Genomic DNA, 19,153 nt, shown 5'->3' with positions numbered 1-19,153 from the left:
TAGGGTAAGATATTGAGTAAGAACATGTTTTTATGAACCACACAGCTTCTGGTCTTCCAAGACCCGACCGGACAAAAAGACGTGTTGCAGGCACGAAACATACTACCAATAGAAATACATTGCATTTAAAATCGTTCTGTGTGACAAGAAAAAAATGTGAAAATCGTGTTGGTGAACACGAATCAATAGATTAAATTAATTTCGTGACTAATAACACGAAATGCCGTGAGACTGGGTTGACTATGTCTCTGTAGAGATGGATTGTAGATGCTTGTCAGGATAATGAAGACATTTCTACTTCTTTCTGTTTCTCTTATTTATTTATTTTACATTTTCTGCACCACGTTCTTATATTCTGCCTTACCCCCTCCCTCTCTGTGCAATTAATGATGATTGACAGTGAAAACAACAGCTTTGAACTTGCTACTCTCACAAACCAATGTGGTTGTTTTTTTAAACAGTTAAGACGTCAGACAGAGAAATAATTGGAATAGGTTTTAGTAGATGGTGTTCTTCACTAAGATTAATAAAATAATAACTCGATGAGCTTCAGTTGTCCTTATATACATTTTATACAGCACAAATCAGACGTCAGAGAAGATCTTGGTAAAGCTCATATACTACAAATAATACACAGTACTACCAAAACCTACAGCATTCCATTGCAGTAGAGCTGCTTGTTAGCTGAACCACACATTTAAAACAATGTATTCAAACAAACAATGACAATTATTAGTAAGGGAACTAAATAAAGTAATAGTAATATGATCAAATACACCAAGCCAATGTCATTTAGGTCAGAAAAATGAAATGAAATCAAATAAGTAAAGTCAAATGCTGTTTTGCTTTCCTATCTGCCAATTATAATAAATGTAATTAAGGATTCAAGGTTTCCCTAAGTATTTATACTTTAACATCATCTGTTCGAGCCAACATTAGTAGTGCATATACAGTAGGTAGTAGTAGTAGCAGTAGCAGCAGTAGCAGTAGCAGTAGCAGTAGTAGTAGCAGTAGCAGTAGCAGTAGTAGTAGTAGCAGCAGCAGTAGTAGCAGTAGCAGTAGTAGAAGCAGTAGTTGTTGTAGTAGCAGTAGTAGCAGTAGTACTAGTAGTAGTAGTAGTAGTAGTAGTAGTAGTAGTAGTACTAGTAGCAGCAGTAGTAGTAGCAGTAGTAGTAGTTGTAGTAGTAGTAGTAGTAGTAGTATGAGTAGTAGTAGCAGCAGCAGTAGTAGCAGTAGCAGTAGTAGAAGCAGTAGTTGTTGTAGTAGCAGTAGTAGCAGTAGTACTAGTAGTAGTAGAAGCAGTAGTTGTAGTAGCAGTAGTAGTAGCAGTAGTAGTAGTAGTAGTAGTAGTAGTAGTAGTAGTAGTAGTAGTACTAGTAGCAGCAGTAGTAGTAGCAGTAGTAGTAGTTGTAGTAGTAGTAGTAGTAGTAGTATGAGTAGTAGTAGCAGTAGTAGTAGTAGTAGCAGTAGCAGTAGCAGTAGCAGTAGTAGTAGTAGTAGTAGCAGTAGCAGTAGCAGTAGTAGTAGTAGTAGCAGTAGCAGTAGCAGTAGCAGTAGTAGTAGTAGCAGTAGCAGTAGCAGTAGTAGTAGTAGTAGCAGTAGCAGTAGCAGTAGCAGTAGTAGTAGTAGCAGTAGCAGTAGCAGTAGTAGTAGTAGCAGCAGCAGTAGTAGCAGTAGCAGTAGTAGAAGCAGTAGTTGTTGTAGTAGCAGTAGTAGCAGTAGTAGTAGAAGCAGTAGTTGTAGTAGCAGTAGTAGCAGCAGTAGTAGTAGTAGTAGTAGTAGTAGTAGTAGTAGTAGTAGTAGTAGTAGTAGTAGTAGTAGTAGTAGTAGTAGTAGTAGTAGTAGTAGTAGCAGTAGTAGTAGTAGTAGTACTAGTAGCAGCAGTAGTAGTAGCAGTAGTAGTAGTTGTAGTAGTAGTAGTAGTAGTAGTATGAGTAGTAGTAGCAGTAGTAGTAGTAGTAGCAGTAGTAGCAGTAGCAGTAGTAGGGTAGAATTACTATATAAGTATTAATAATAATAAGTATTTCTACAAGCACCTATCAAGTATGGTGTGCAGAAGATGAGACGCATGTTGAGCTGTGAAAATAAGTCTCCACTTAGAGTGACAGGAGCTGTCACTACAATAAGTTCACATATCCAGTGTTGGGCCAATGACTTCAGTCAGAGGAGACCCAGAGTACAGAGCACCACAGGGACAGAGAGTGTGTGATATCTCCCTTATCCCGAGTCCATACTGCCTTTCATAGAAAACCATAGTGAATGTGGGAGGAAGCCAAAAGCAAGAAGGATGCAGCGAGTGAAGTGGAAGGACAGGAAAACAAGGAGAGTGATGGAAACTGAGCTTATGTCTTACAACTCAATAAAGGTTTATTGAAACTTGCTCAAGGGGAACGGACTATGACAATTCGATCAACAAGGACAATCTGAAATATTCTAATAATAATGTTCCTGAACACTAATACCACATTTTCAGATTATATAATCATTCACAAACAACAACAACTCATATAACAGCTAACATTTTCATCTAATCACCCACTCTTCTGTTTGTCTCATAGCAATATGTTTTTTTAAATGGCATGATTCATTAGTCATCAACCTGCTATTCTGACACTTGTGCTAGACAATTTGTGTCGGCATATTTGAGTGAATTCAAATGTGTGGCTGATTCATTCATTGCTCATAAGTGTGCAAAATGTGGTGCCAATAATTATATTAGGGCGTAAATAACATTCATTAAACAGCATCCTGACATTGATTTTCATTTCTACATGTGTATTGCAGTTTTGCTTTTAAATTCTGTGCCTTTGTATTCAAGTCTTTTTATCTTTGGCTTTTGTCAGGTCTACATGATTATTTTTGGCTCAGTATAAAGCTCCTGAGTCTGTCTCACTGTTAGAATCAGATTTGTGTCGGTTCGCCACGCTAACAATAGAACAACAGTACTGTGAGCTCTGAGGGGTTGGAGGAAGCCTATGGAATATGGCTTTGTAATAACAGAGTAAATATGATCCTTGTGTACACTTTGCCTATTTCCTCAACACTTTGTTTGTGTGTCCTCATCAGCTGCCCTGGGGTTTCTTTAGACTTGGGAAACAATGTCATCTTTGTAAGTCTTGTAGTAACACGACTAATGAGTGTTTCTATTGAACATTTGGATGAGCAAATCAGTGGAATTCTTGAATATTTCAGCTAAAATTGTCTAAAATAAAGTACAGATTTTTTGTTAAATAACTCAGATTAGCTTTTTTGGACTGCTGTAGTTATATTGGTGTGTTGCTGCTGCTTTTTCTTATGTCCTTGTGGTCGTTGTCTTCAAGAAAACTGCTGTTGTTGGCCTTTTAGTCATTTGCGCTTTCCCATGCTGTTGTGTCTCCTCTCCTCCTCCTATTTGGAGTTTAGACGTGTAGATTGTGCTGTGAGCTGATTAACATATCAGACCATTAGCATTTATGATTGTCTAGGTTGGATAATGTGTTCACTCAACTGTTATTTGTGTGTGTTTTTTTTCATTCTACTCTATCTGTAGGATCACGTCTAACCCCTAGATTCCACCGGGTCCGTCTGCGGCGCGTTACGGCTGCGCCGCGGTGCTCACGGCGATCGCGGCCACTCTAGTCAATGGGTGTTATTCCACCACACGCGGCGCGTTACGGCTCAGAAGCGTCCCAGAAGCGTCTCGGCGCAGGGCTCCTCTAAAATTAGGATCGAATCCTATTTTTGTCGCGGCGCAGCCGTAACGTAAGGTCGGGCAGGCAGGAAGTGGAACTTTCAGAGCATATATAGCATATATATATAGATATATACACACACACAAACTAATTTTGCAGACCCTATCCCTCCGTAGTCTTTCAAGTAGGAGGAGAAATGCCAGCGTTCTCCTCCGGTTTACAGGCACTGTGTAAATTATATATATAGAATAATTATGATGATGAATGCATTTTTTTACCACTAAAATACAGCAACACATCTTTGATTCATGTCGTTTATAACTGGAATATTACAGTTATTATTAACTTTGTCTGTACAAAGTAGCCTGTCCAGGAAATATGCCCAAATCAACAAAAACTGCGAGCCGGCAGGCAAGACGCTCCGCTTCTGAAATGCTTCTGAAACGCGCCTGGTAGGGTATGACGCCGGAGGAGGCCGGACCAAAACCGCAACGCGGCGCAGACGGACCGTCATTCTGTTGGCTTTTGTTACGGACTGACAAACCTTTATCTAATCTAAAAAAATGTAATCAAATGATTAACTTTTTCATAATTCCCTACATTCTCAAACATGTAAAGATGGCTTGGCCCTGTTAAATTAAAAAAATAAGTGTGAAGCTACAAATAGAGTGTTTATCTGAGGTAAACACTGTCCATTAAGATCGTATCTGCTCTGTGGCTGCGTGATAAACACTGAGTGAAATTCCTCTCCTACATACTTTATGAAATGTTAATTCGTTATGTATTATTCATCATAACATTTGAAGTCCTGTTTGCCAAGGGATTACACACAAATACTCCCCAAATTCACAGCAAGCCACCGAGTCTATGTTTTGTCCAAGACCTCCCCTCTGGAAATATGTTGTGGTACAATTGTTATGTTGTTAATTAGGTATTAGGTATAGTAGATAGATAATAATAAATCAAGATGTAACTGTGTACAGGCCGAAAATTAGAGTGAGATGAACTGCACAGGAAATTAATGCACAATTTGTTAGTCAGAGAAAGAAATGAAAATGGACAGGATGAGAGCCTGGAAAAGTGAAATCTGATTCAGATACAGACAAATGTTATTTGTACATCCTGTGATTTGTATTACAAGGTTCCAGTTATCTCAAAACGTTGATTGTAAATAAAGTGAAACTGCCAAGATTGGACATGCAGCTCTAATGGAAAGAAAGGATCGATGTAACATAAACCCAAAAAGGGGAGAATAGAAGCGTAGAGATGATAGTGGAGTACAGAGGAACATTGATTCTGCCTCACACAAGCTGGTAAAGAATGAATTTGTAAAAAGTGCTGCAAGATTTTTTCATTTACTGCTATTTGTGGTCAGCTCATTACTCAGGCTGATTTTGCCTGGATATGCAGACACACACACACACACACACACACACACCACACACACACACACACCACACACACACACACACACACACACACACACACACACACACTCACACTCACACTCACAAAAATCACCAACACTCATTAACAAAATCTTGCTGATAAATGAACACAGAGAACTGGTTCATGAAGCAGCGGTGGTGGAGTCATGGGGGAGAGGAGGAGGGATGCAGGTGGAGCGAGGCTATGATCAGAAATACAGTAAATATCATGATCACTTCATGGTGCAGAAGAAGAAAATCATAAAAGGAGTTTACTTAGAACACAATGGCTTCAAAAGCTGCAGTGTGTCGGGATTGAGTCACTAATGTTTAGATCTCAAAGAGTGAGCACGTACGAGAAAGCTAACAAGACTTTGTACACATTCCTTTTTTTTCATATGCCAGTTTTATCATTTTAGAATATTCATAAGTCTGGATAATGTGACACCTTTATCATACACCAACTCTTGGGGTTGTTAAGTTGGAAAGGCTTTGGTATCAGGTAATGAAACGTCTGCCATAAAGCCTTTTGCTAATCTACACTGGGTTATTACAAGAACGACTGCATAAATCAGCTATTTTCTCCAAAAAAGAACAACATCTTGTTATGGGTTGCTTTTATTGTTAATTACCTCTCCCAGAGATGTTATTTTTGGTTTGTTTGTTTGACGTCAGGGTTGTGTAAGAACTACTGAGCTGATTTTTAATTAAACTTGTTGGAAGGCTTTAGCGGGGGCCTAAACCTCGGAGCAGACCTGAAACACAGGGCTGATAGTAGGGCTGCTCGATTATGGCAAAAATCATAATCTCGATTATTTGGGTCAATAATTGATATCACGATTATTAAAAAACGATTATCCATTTACTTTGAAAACATCAATTTATTGAAAAAAAAAATGTGAACAGTATGTTTTTAACAGTTGATTACCCTGAACTTTTAGTATAATTCAACTGAAAAACCAATACAAAATAAAAATCGTTTTATTTCGATTATGTTGTTTTCATAATCGTTGCAAGCCAAAATCGTAATTGCGATTAAAATACGATTAATTGAGCAGCCCTAGCTGATAGAGCTCTTCTAGTTAAAATTCGGATCGATCACAATATGCGACATGGACTTATGGTTTAGGTTTTCTGAAAACTGTATCGATTTATATCCTGTGCCATATCCCACCATGTTTTTTTAAAGACACGCAGACAAGACGTTTCTAGGCGGTCCACTGGGAAGTATTTCATTTAGCAAAATGTCACAGGAACTCAACTGAGGTGGAAATCCTGATATTTTCAAAAGGTAGATAAAAGAAAATAATGGTAATAACTTTGAAGGTTGAATCGTGTGTTGATTTACTTTAGCAAACATACGAAGAAGATAAGAAATCAGACAATGAAGGGGATAGGAAACAGCCTGACAAAAAAAATCCTATTTGTTAGATAAAATGCAATAAATGGTTCACAGCAACCAACAACATTGTCTACTGATACATTGCTACACATGAGAGATATATAAAAGTCATTCAAAAAGGGCAGGCATATCTTTCGGCTATTCAGCGTAATTAAACCACTTGAGAATAACCGCTAAATAGATAATAACTCTTCCCGTGACATAGGTGGAGAGAGGTTCAAAGTATACCGTACATCATGCAGTGTTTCCTCTTCGGGGCATTGGAAACATCTCATTGTGCGGGTCAGTCGTGTTACACTAACGGCTGATGAATGAACTCAGAGGTGGGCGTACAAACACTGACACACAGGGAAACAAACGGCAGGAGCTTTCCTCTGAGATCAGACAGGCAGACAGCACAGCTCGTGGCGGAGTGTGCTCCGCTATGAACGCCTGCCAAACTCACCGTGTGGGCGAAGCTCAACTGTAAGGAGTCTGACATTTTCAGCCTTCACCGAGGGCAGGAGAGCCCCCGAATGTTGTATCGTGTTTCCTGCATATAGCCTTGTCCCTTCCCGTTGGGTGATCGTAATGGGCTTTTAGTGCAACTACATCCAGATATCAAGGAAGGTTTCTGAGCTAGTGTTTGTGTGTATTTCAGACCTGCTCATGTTGATATTGATGTGCAATGTGTGTGTTCAGTTTATAGCGTTGTTGTAGAAATTAGGGGTGCACAATGTGGAAAAAATATGTGGGGGAGAAACTCCCTCTGGAGGGAACTTTGGGATTTTAACCCAATACAGACCATTTGCATGCACAAAAACCTATATACCACGCCACAGAAAATGCAAAGTCCCCCCAAAAGGTACAATAGGGAACCTTTAACATATATTCCATATTGCGACTTTGATATCATTCTGATGAATTGTGCAGCCATAGTAGGAAGTGTTCTCGCTCCGAGCAGTATCTCTGTGTGACATGCTGAGTTGACATGTCCTCCTCTTCCTCCTCATTGCAGGCGGATGCATCCACCAGCTTCCTGCGTGCCGCTCGTTCCGGTAACCTGGACAAGGCTCACGATCACCTGAAGAACGGCCTCGACATCAATTCATCCAATCAAGTGAGACTATTTCCTTTAACTCACTATCCAAAAAGCTGTGTGTATTAGCATGTGTTTGTGGGAGTAGAGGAAGATGATTTTAATGAACAAAACCGTATAAATTGCCCCTCGTATTAAAAATGACAGCATTTATTTAGTACTCACAGTGCTTTACAAATCTAGCAGCCAATCCAAAAAAAAAATGTTCTCTCTGACGGTGTTCAGTAATCGCTACATTACAGTATTTACACATTTTTGAAATGAAAACCCATGAGCGGCATGCAACAAGTCTGTGCATGTTGTCAGTGGAAGTCAAAAACCATTGTAAAAACACTTCCATCATATAGTTTAATAAACACACATTCTGCCCAGTCTGTGACGAAGATAGCCATTGAGGCACTGAAATTGTCAGTGTATAATACAAATGAAAGAGCTTTCTGACCCATGCACGTATAAGCAGCAGACCAAGGCCAGAGAACATGATTGCTTCAGTTGGTAATGTCCCTCAGGAGAAATGTCCCTCAGGAGAAATGTCCCTCAGGAGAAATGTCCCTCCGATTCAGTCTTTCATGACCAGGAGCAGCAGATTAGGAAGAGTAAAGAAAGAGCTATTCTCTGCATGACCTCTAGTTGGGTCAAATATCTATCCTTTAATGTTTCATACATTGCTCAAATGATATTTTTGAATAAACTTAAGAGATTTATGAGCACAGAAGGAGGAATTTGATTTAAAATAAAGTTATAATCAAAAGGTGTTTTTTGCTGCTTGCACTAAATTCTCTATAAGTACTGTTAGGAGTAAAAGGCTTTCCCTCAGTTAGGCGAATGGTACTCAGGAACTTCATCTCATTCCTATGAGAAAGAAAGAAACTATGAAATGTGGTGTTAAAGGATCTCTGAGAGGAATGAGAAACATAATGTCTCAATGGAATACCATGCTGCAGTATCAGCTAAGGATGACACATGAAAAAAAGCCCCAAAAGAAAATGAAAAATGCATGACTCCTAGACCTCCTGATTCTCTGTCTTTTGTGTAAAGTGGTGTGCATGAATAATTAAGTGTATTAGATTAAAGTCCCCTCAATCTTCAGCCCTGCCGTCTGCTCTCTTACACCTTATTGCATCAGGACCATAGAACAGCCGATTCAGCTTAATGAGGAGACATTACTGTGAACGTGTGAAAGACAATATGTTTGGTTTAGACACATAAACAGCTGTTGTGTTGAGGATGGGTGCAGAGTAATGCCTGTGCCGATTCTAAAGTCTGTGGGGGCCCTAGGCAAACATTCACTGGGGGCCCCTCGAACCAGCTTTTCATCACCACGCACAGCCGACAGCACCCGGAGCGGAGCAAGGCAACAAAATAAGAAGCAGCATTTTGCGGCGCGCTATGCATGGGGCCGCCTTGAGGGGGTTTCCCGACATGTCGTTGCAGTAAATTAAAGGGTGTTTCATGTTGTCGTTGCTGTGGACCTTCTTAATCTACCTTCTTTGGGGGCCCCCTTCTGGCCCCAAACAGTTGCCTGTCCGCAAGTGGCGGCCCTGAGTAATGGACAAGTGCTTTTATACACAGACACAACACTGTCAGAGAGATGGAAGAAAGAGATACACATACAGAAAGAGAGGTGGAGACAACATGTGGTAAATGTATAGGTATAGATGCATCTTATAATTGTTGGCAACATAGTATTATTTTATTCTGGTCATGCCAATAAAGCTATTTCAATTGGCGGCAGTAGCTCCGTCTGTAGGGACTTGGCATGGGAACTGAAGGGTCGCTGGTTCAAGTCCCGTTGAGACCAAAAATACTGAGTGTGGACTGGCAGCTGGAGAGGTGCCAGGTCATGCCGAGGCATCCTTGAGAAGGCGCCAGAAAACCTGGCAACTAACTGTAAAGATGCATGTGTTTGTGCGCATCTGTTTTCCTATGCATGCGTGTATTTGTACTGTGTTCATTCAACAAACAGAATGAAAAACATTTGAGATAAAATGTCTTTGTTTGATGTTCGAAAAAAGTAGATTCATTGTTTTCCTTGTAAAGAAAACATGTATTTGTATAGATGTTGTTATAATTGTCATTACACTACATTTGATGTCATTATGGTTATGTTATGTGAATTCATAAGAGACAGAGAGACAGTAGATGAGATACTGAAGATAGGGATCGAAATGTGTTTGGCTCATTTGTCAACGGTCCATAATATATGTGTTTTAAGGTTATAATCAACTACATCATTACTACCCACAACCGTGTGATCAATTACTTCTTAAAGACCCTAACTGTAATTCTGTAAAGAAATGTTTTTCCTCCATTTTCCATCCCCTTTTTTTCCCTAAGGATTTTTCATCTTTTACTATTTTATTGATGTTTTTTTACAGAGAACTGTAGCAAGGGCAGAGACGTTATTTGTATTTGTGATTTATGTGAATCTGCAGCAGTAGCGTGTCCTTGCTATGCCTGCAACCCTGCACACTCTTTCTCTCTCATCATCACTGTCATGTAGCTGTTTGCAGAAGGGCGTGTTAATGGGCATTAATGTGTTCATTTCATTTCATTTCATTTCAAACCTTTATTTATTCAGGTTGTATCCCATTGAGATCATTGACCTCTTTTTCAAGGGAGACCTGCAGTCTTGAGTTTAAAAAACAACATTTAAAGTCTGTGCGTATTTGCTTTAGTCCGGTGTGTACACAGCAGAGCCTCACACACCACATTTAACAGTGTGTGTAATCTATACACAGTGTGTTTCCCATCCTCTGCTGCGCATGTTCACACAGAGGCTGTTACCCATTTGAATTGAGTCACACCGCAGTATGAGGGGAAGCCTGAGAGCATTGTGGGTAACTGAGACCCCTTCTGGTCAGACTGGGTACAGCAGGCAGGTTCCAGCTCCATTACAACACTGTATACAGCCAGAGAGACAACAGACTGTCTGGGCGATGTTGGGATAAAACAGTTGTCCTCTCCCTCTTACTTTCAGGTTTTTCAATTTGTCAAAACTGAGTCCTCCTGTTGTCTCTGTGTTTGTATCTGTTATTTTCAGAGATACAGTAACTAGGCGAGTGATGTTCAACACAGCAGGAGAAAACAGACATATGTTGCTCACAGGGGCATGAGACTGGAGAATTAGTGTTTATTTTTCCCTCATTTCCGAATGTGGAGTGGTTTTATTTAATCGTGATTAAAAGGAACGTGGGAGTATAAAGATGTTCACTAGCAGAACTCAAACACATTATGCTCTGGTTTCTCAGACCACTGCACAAGCTGTCAGGTTGTGGTTTAGACCACAATGATAAAGGCCAAGGATAGGACAAGGCCAAATGATGGCATGGATGTACAAAGATTTTTCAGAGATGTGTTCTATCCGTTTATTCAGCATTGCTTAGCACCACCACTTATAAGAGATGTTGCATCACTTTTCAGTTAATACAGACTGTGATTATAGTAATCCTGATTATCACCAGGATTATCATACCATTACAAACGCCTTAAGATACAGACACTGCTATGCATAATCAAAAGGTCATTAGTTTTTGACTGTGTTTGTTCTGACTCTAATGTGACTAAATGTCTCTGTTCTCTCTCTCAGAATGGTCTCAACGGGTTACACCTGGCTTCTAAAGAAGGCCACGTTAAGATGGTCCTGGCGCTGCTGCACTGTGGCATCAAGCTGGAGGCCACCACCAAGGTATTTGGTTTTTCTTTTCACACCATCCCAACACCTCTCTTAAATGTAGCTCGGGGCTAATTCAGCTGGACCGCAGCTGTAGAAAGCAGTGTAGCCATCCTTCACATTTGTACCCAGCAAAACTGTAAACGGCTTTACAAGATAATGGATTAGCCTTTGAATAAGTAATATGAAATTATTTAACAAAGTAGATGCAATATTGGGGAAAAGAGTGCTTAAGCTAACTACAGAATATTTGCAATTGAATTTTTAACAGAGCTGTTAAATAACATACATTCAAATGTATTTTATTGTGGTCATAACTTAGGTTTAGCCGCTTTATCATCGATGGTTAACTTCTATACTGAATACATTAATACACTACATGTATTTTAGTGTCGACTTCTCCGTGTAGAGATCTAGGCCATTAGGTTGTAATCATTCCCCTCCTGCTCACTCTACTTTTCCCTGTCTCTCTTTCAATGTGTGTGTGTGTGTGTGTGTGTGTGTGTGTGTGTGTGTGTGTGTGTGTGTGTGTGTGTGTGTGTGTGTGTGTGTGTGTGTGGTGTGTGTGTGTGTGTGTGTGTGTGTGTGTGTGTGTGTGTGTGTGTGTGTGTGTGTGTGTGTGTGTGTGTGTGTGTGTGTGTGTGTGTGTGTGTGTGTGTGTGTGTGTGTGTGTGTGTGTGTGTGTGTGACCTCCAGAAAGGGAACACCGCTCTCCATATCGCGGCGCTGGCAGGGCAGGAGAAGGTGGTGGCTGAGCTCGTCAACTACGGAGCTAACGTTAATGCCCAGTCACACGTGAGTCACCCTGGCTTTGGCTCAGACAGGAGTGTGTCAGTGTGTACGCATGCATATGTGACACACCTGCTAAAGAGCTATCCATGAATGTGTGGTTCGCTTAAACTTCTAGAGGATGCAGACTTCTTGACTGCAAAATAATGTATTGGATATATTTTCTTTAAAAAAAATATGTTGTAAAATCCTTTAGGGTTAGATCCTCCTTTCAAGCTTTTAATGTTCAACTTCAGTTAGGGTTGTGGCAGCCATTATCACTGTAAATCAAATTTAACGTGTAAAAAGGAAGTGGTTTCTTTTGAGAGAAATGTGCAGGCTTAGAAGTGGCACTTTGATACTGCCTATAAGTTGCTAAAAGCCTTTTCAGATATATTTGTATATATTAAATGACTAATTTAGGAGTATTGGCCCTAGACTGTATGGTATTGCGCAATAATGTTTCTATCAAAGCTGTTGAAGGTGGAGCCACTGTAAATGGCTTTCTGTTTAATTAAAGGTGGGGTAGGTAATTTTGGAGAAACCGGCTCGAGTGCGCTAGAATTTGAAAATACACAGCCGGAAAAAATCTGCCACTTCCTTACAGAGCCCCTCCTCCAACACACACGAACGCGCACATGACCAATGAGGGCACGAGATAAGTTTGAGCACAGATGGAAGGCTGACAGGCAGGTAGGCCATCCAGTTATTTTAGCCGGGCCGGCTAAAATGATTGGTCGTGCTTTTTACAGTATCACGGCTTCCACAGATGACATTTTTTTATGGATTTTTTGTCAAAGCACTTAAGATATTCATTGCTATCGGGATGTTAAGAGCATTCCATGGAATATAGCAAAAAGTGTATCTCGAGCCGGTTTCTCAAACTTACCTACCCCACCTTTAACTGATTTCTATGATGTATTAGTTATTCATCTGAATCTGTACAGTAACCAGTAACTGAGGACATGAAATCATCTAGTAGAGTATAATTACAGTTTTCGCTTCCAAAAGTCAAAAGTATTATAAAATGGAATTAAAGTAAAGTGCAAGTAGCTTAAAAAAGAACAGTGCTTGAGTAAATGTATTTTCCACCTCTTCCCCTTATTTCTGTGTATATGTAATCATAAATAATGTGTGTGTGTCTTTACAGAAAGGGTTCAGTCCTCTCTACATGGCAGCACAAGAGAATCACCTAGAGGTGGTGAAGTTCCTGCTGGAGAACGGAGCCAATCAGAGCCTCCCAACAGAGGTACGTGTGATGGAAACTCTTTTTGGAGCATTAACTAGAAAACAAGGAAGCTGGAGATCAATTGATGTCTGTCAAACTGATGGTTTAATTAAAAGACTTGGCCAAAGGGACACAGGAGAGAAACAATATAAGCCATCCATTTTGTCGCCCAGCCAGTCTCTGTCCCTGTTTACCCAACAGTAATCATTTCAATGACTTTTTAAATACAATCCATCATTTAAAAAAATGGTATCATCACTGTCCCCGACCTCGATCTCCTTTAACCTGCATAGCAGTGTCAGTGCTGTGTCAGTCTTGACTCATCATTTTTGGGCAGACAGCTCAGCATGTCTATATGTTATGTGACTGGGAGAGAATGACCCCTCTCAAGGAGAGAAAAGGACAGTCTAATGTCAAAGAAATGTGTAATAAATGTGTATATAAGTTAATTTATGTTTATACTAATGGACTGGAATCAGCTTAAATGATACAGTACGTGTAGCAGTATGTGTCTTTTCAAATTAGCTGTTTTGAAAGGGATTTTGCATCTTACACAGATAGTTCCAACTAAACATACGAGGCTAAATAATATTGTATCTTTGACTGTATCATATCTCATACAATATAGCATGGTGTCTACTCACTTTCCCCTCCTTTTCTCCATTCCTGTCTCTTTTTTTCCCCGTTATGACCTCCATACTGTTTCTCACTGCCTCCTCTCTCAGGACGGCTTCACTCCCCTCGCAGTAGCTCTGCAGCAGGGCCATGAAAATGTCGTGGCACTACTCATAAACTATGGCACCAAGGGCAAGGTCCGGCTCCCCGCCCTGCACATCTCCGCTCGTAACGACGACACGCGCACCGCCGCTGTGCTCCTGCAGAACGACCCCAACCCGGACGTGCTCAGCAAGGTACACACTCATCGAGATTGTGTGTCGAGCTAAAAAGAATAAGATGAATAAGCAACAATAATACAATTACAATGTCATTTGCTTGATTGAGAATTAAACAGTCTAGGGAAATACTAAAAGGAACAGCTAGGTGCAACAGCTTTCTCACAACAGACATTTATAGAATATTTTAGGCTATTGTCTGACTGTTCTTTCTAACTTTATATCCCCAACTATTATGTAATCTGTGTCTTGCACGTTGTTGTCACCCTGTTTTTGAATATTGATATAAATAGATGGTAGATATCCTTATTTAAACTGTTTCTTCTTTCCTATGTCTCCTTCACTGCAGACTGGGTTCACACCCCTCCACATTGCAGCCCACTATGAGAACATGAGCGTCGCCCAGCTGCTGCTGAACAGAGGAGCCAATGTAAACTTCACCCCCAAGGTCAGTTTCTCACAAGGTCTCAAAGGAATGATTGGCGTGATTCAAACATTGTGTTTAAAGAGAAATATACCTTAAAGGAGACAGGAATATTAAAGGGGCCCTATTAGTATTTTTTAGTTTTCCCTTTCCTATAGTGTGTTATATACAGGGGTGCATGCGCGCCAAACATCTGAAATGCATACCGTCACTTGTCTCACTAAGCGCATTTGCGTACCGACAGACTTGTGAAGCATTTCCAGAAGGCGCTTCGATCACTGGACGACAGAGCCGGTCGCTGTGCGGACAGACGGGGCTGCTGTTAACGTCGGTGTGTACAACGGAATTGTGCCACAACTTCCGGCGCGAGTTCCACGCGCGTGATCCACTTGACATCACTACGTAACACTTGCGCTTATATTGGCTAGCGCTCCGACACATTGTACGTGATAGACTTAGGGGCGGGACATCTCTAAGCGGTTGACCAACCACCACAGAGCCGGCCGGCTAACCAATCCAAGGCTCTGGTTTTAGACAGAGGGTGAAAGAGGTGATGAGGCACAGGCAGCATGAGAAAAATAAAGACCTTTTAAACATTAAAGCATGGAGACATGTCACAGTAGAAGCATTAAATACAAATATAGGAGCAAAAAAATAGGGCCCCTTTAAGATACATGTTTTGTCAATAGATCAGTTTCCATTATGCTTTACATTAACAGTCTTCAGACTTTATGCTGTGATGATTATTAAACCTGAGTTTCTTCCGCTTCTTCTCTAGAATGGCATCACGCCCCTTCACATAGCCGCCAGGAGGGGCAACGTGATGATGGTCAGACTACTGCTGGACAGAGGAGCTCAGATTGATGCCGTGACAAAGGTAGTGTTCTGCTCAGCTCCATTTATTCACTTACGCTTTCCAATATCCATCCCCTCCATCTGTCTTCCTCTCTGCTGATTTGCTCATTCCTGTCTCTTGTATCATTTTCCAATTTCTCTCCTTGTCCCTCTTTCATTGTAGGATGAGCTGACTCCTCTCCACTGTGCCGCCAGGAACGGTCATGTTCGCATTATCGAGTTCCTGCTGGAACACGGTGCTCCCATCCAGGCTAAAACCAAGGTACATGATGAAAAAGTGCAGTCGCTGGGGTTGCATTTCAGCCATCACTAACCTTAGAAGCTCGGATATCAGCAGTGATCATCAGGGTTTACTGTTCAGTACTGATTTGTTCTTGGTCAATCTAAGATGTTCTACGTAGTGAGATTCTATCTTGTAGGACACTTTCCCAAGGCCAACAGAAAATCAACATATAAATCAGATTGTTAAAAACTAATACACTATCATCCAATTTTGGATAATGATCTTAAATCAATAAGATTTACTCGTGGGTCTGTTTACTGAGCATGCGAGGCAATCACATCATCAGCCACTAAAGTTCATAGCAAATACTATCATTACAAGATTCATTACCAGTATTATTTCCAAGTACTTTTAGCACACTGTGTTGATTATATACCCTCTGAAGACTCTTTCATGAACACAAGAAATGTTTTCTGACTGTATCTGATTTATGAACATCCCTCTCTCTCCCTAACTTCTTCCCGTTTTGTCTCTCCTACAGAATGGTCTGTCTCCCATCCACATGTCAGCTCAGGGGGATCACATGGACTGTGTCCGGCAGCTGCTGCAGTACAACGCTGAGATTGATGACATTACGCTGGACCACCTAACCCCTCTTCATGTAGCAGCCCACTGCGGTCACAGCCGGATGGCCAAAGTCCTTCTGGACAAGGGGGCCAAAGCCAATGCAAGAGCTTTGGTAGGGTTTTTAGATCGTTTGTTGTTTACTATAGATTACTTGGTACCACTTTACAATAAGACTACCCTTTTAAAGGGTTTACGAATAGTTTGTAATTCATTTATTAATTATGTTGTGAACACTTTATAAATCCTTAATAAGCTTTTATAAGACATGAGATAAACAGGGCAACTGTGACCGGTTGCTTGCCAAATAGTGAGCCCACATTTCTCTGTACTGCTAAGCCTTATTAGAAATGGTAGTAACTCATTAATAAATGGTCATAAAGAGATGCCAAGAAACATCAAGATGGAAGGGGGGGAATCAACTCAGTGAACAACAGATACCAAGGATGCTGGCTGATGAAGAAGACGAAGTAAGCTAGTGCCAATATAAGGCTTAGTCATCTTGCCAAATAGTGAGCCTGTGTTGATGTATGTATGTTAGAACTGGTTTATAAATGGTTCTTAATGATTAATAAAGTGTTTACAACCTAATTAATAACCTAATTATAAACCTTTTATGAATCCTTTATTAGGGTAGTCTTATTGTAAAGTGGTACCGATTACTTTCTCAAAGTAAGAATTCAACAATCAATCAAGAAGGCCATACGTGACTGTTTTATGTCCTATATGGAGCAAATATGTAATAACTTTCCCTGAGAATCTCAAGTGTTTCCTTTAAAAACGCATGAGTTTCCTCACTAAAGAGTTCAGGTTAAACTATATATATATATATATATATAACTGCTGTGATTGTTCAGCAAATATCCCCATAAATAGTTGAGTTATTAATGTTGCAGAACAGCGTTTGAACTGCAATGTGTTTCAAAGATATGAGACGCTACTTTTGCTAAAAAGAAAGCAAGAAAAGATGCTGATTCAGCAGGTGCAGGGATTTACTGAGCTGAAAGGAGCTTTTCATATTTTAAAGCAGCTGTGGACAGCAGATACTGTAAGAATCACCCCTAATCAGTGCAGACTGATTGAGGCCTACTGACTTTGTGTTTTTTTTTTAAGTATATTGATTGAAGTATTATATATAAAATGTATTTATATTTTAAGATTGAATCAGCTGTAGCGGCACGTCTGCATAAAGTGTTAAGCACTGGTTTAATAGTCTGATACACTTCTTTCACATTCAACTGATATATTTTCCTTTCTCCCTTAGTGTGCACTTGTGCTGATAAAAAGTCCTGGCTCTGTACAAATAATACAAACAAAGACAGCAAAAACATTGTGCTGCGAAATGTGGAAGCACTTTTTATCACCCATCTATTATTTTCTGACCTTGGATTTTATTCCACCTCTATGTTGCTCCTCGTGATAATAGGAAAATGTATCTTTTACGCCCACTTTAAAGTGAATTCATATGCAATCACTATATTAGATTATCACCATCACTGTACATAGAACAAAGAAACATTTTCAGAGATATTTCCTTATGTTTCCAGAATGGCTTCACACCTCTCCATATTGCCTGCAAGAAGAACCACATGCGGTCCATGGACCTGCTGCTCAAGCACTCCGCTTCCCTCGAAGCTGTCACAGAGGTGAGACAATGTGACCACCAGGGACACGCTCTTCTGACGGAAAGAAAAGTTTTCACTCAAGTGCCCTCATAAAGCACTCCTGGTTATTTATATTTTGCATTTTTCTCTGTTTGTGCTTCTTACATGAACATTTAAGCTCCAGCGTTGGCAGAACATGTGCTATGTGTCATTCAGATGTGGCTAAAGAACTAGAATGTCGCTTTGGTTTGTTTTAATGCTTTGATATTGAGCTTTAGTGACCTCTCTGTGTGTGTGTGTGTGTGTGTGTGTGTGTGTGTGTGTGTGTGTGTGTGTGTGTGTGTGTGTGTGTGTGTCTGTCTGTCTGTCTGTCTGTCTGTCTGTCTGTGTGTGTGTGTGTGTGTGTGTGTGTGTGTGTGTGTGTGTGTGTGTGTGTGTGTGTGTGTGTGTGTGTGTGTGTGTGTGTGTGTGTGTGTGTGTGTGTGTGTGTGTGTGTGTAGTCTGGTCTCACTCCTCTTCATGTAGCAGCATTCATGGGCCATCTGAACATAGTGAAGAACCTGGTCCTAAGAGGGGCTTCACCTAATGCTTCCAATGTGGTGAGAACCCTTTTTTTTTTACCCATAAACTTAATTTTCTCTTCTCTCTAAATGACTGTCCCACATTGCAATTTTTTTTAATTGATAATTAATTCCACACTTAATTAAATAATTCATTACATGGGAAGATTCATTTCGTAGGTCACACGTTAAACAATTAGCCAGAAATGGATTAAGCAATGAAAGTAAATCCTGTTAATTGTTTCTTAATCACTGAAATGAATGGACAGTGTTTTGAACTATGAGCCCCGATATGAATAGGGTGGATTTAAAAAAATCTTTCTCATATTAAAGAAGAACTGTGTCAGACTTGGTTTACACATTTCTCATATTCGGGATTATGTAATAATTGACACATTAATTGAAAATCTCAGTTACAATCATAATAGTTTTCTGCATTTAAGTGACGGTTGTCTGTTTTTATCTTCATCAGAAAGTGGAGACTCCCCTCCACATGGCCTCCAGGGCAGGACACTGTGAAGTGGCTGCGTTCCTGCTGCAGAACGCAGCACAAGCGGATGCCAGAGCTAAGGTACAAGCCACTACAACCCTAAACAAACTTTGTGTTTCTAACTTTAATGTTTGTAAGCCATTGCTGCTTTTTAAACCTCAGGGAATGTTTCATAAAGCCCACCTAAAGCACATAATAAAGGCAGCAGGGTGTCTGGATAGCCGTGTGACTCC

The 19,153-nt window shown here is 40.3% G+C and overlaps 1 protein-coding gene across 1 annotated transcript in view; it reads left to right on the top strand.

The window, feature by feature from the left end:
• The window catches only part of ank1b (ankyrin 1, erythrocytic b), a 74,880-nt gene that overhangs the window by 28,896 nt on the left and 26,831 nt on the right, over nt 1-19,153 (top strand). The window contains exons 2-13 of the mRNA XM_034123401.1: nt 7,498-7,599; nt 11,168-11,266; nt 11,948-12,046; nt 13,170-13,268; nt 13,973-14,158; nt 14,490-14,588; nt 15,343-15,441; nt 15,583-15,681; nt 16,184-16,381; nt 17,814-17,912; nt 18,371-18,469; nt 18,903-19,001. Of these exons, the coding sequence (XP_033979292.1) occupies nt 7,498-7,599; nt 11,168-11,266; nt 11,948-12,046; nt 13,170-13,268; nt 13,973-14,158; nt 14,490-14,588; nt 15,343-15,441; nt 15,583-15,681; nt 16,184-16,381; nt 17,814-17,912; nt 18,371-18,469; nt 18,903-19,001 (1,377 nt within the window). The remainder of the gene's footprint in view (nt 1-7,497; nt 7,600-11,167; nt 11,267-11,947; nt 12,047-13,169; nt 13,269-13,972; nt 14,159-14,489; nt 14,589-15,342; nt 15,442-15,582; nt 15,682-16,183; nt 16,382-17,813; nt 17,913-18,370; nt 18,470-18,902; nt 19,002-19,153) is intronic.

The sequence above is a fragment of the Trematomus bernacchii genome, unplaced genomic scaffold (genome assembly GCF_902827165.1).
Source record: "Trematomus bernacchii unplaced genomic scaffold, fTreBer1.1, whole genome shotgun sequence".
Lineage (NCBI taxonomy): Eukaryota > Metazoa > Chordata > Actinopteri > Perciformes > Nototheniidae > Trematomus > Trematomus bernacchii.
This window is presented reverse-complemented; position numbering and strand designations above follow the sequence as displayed.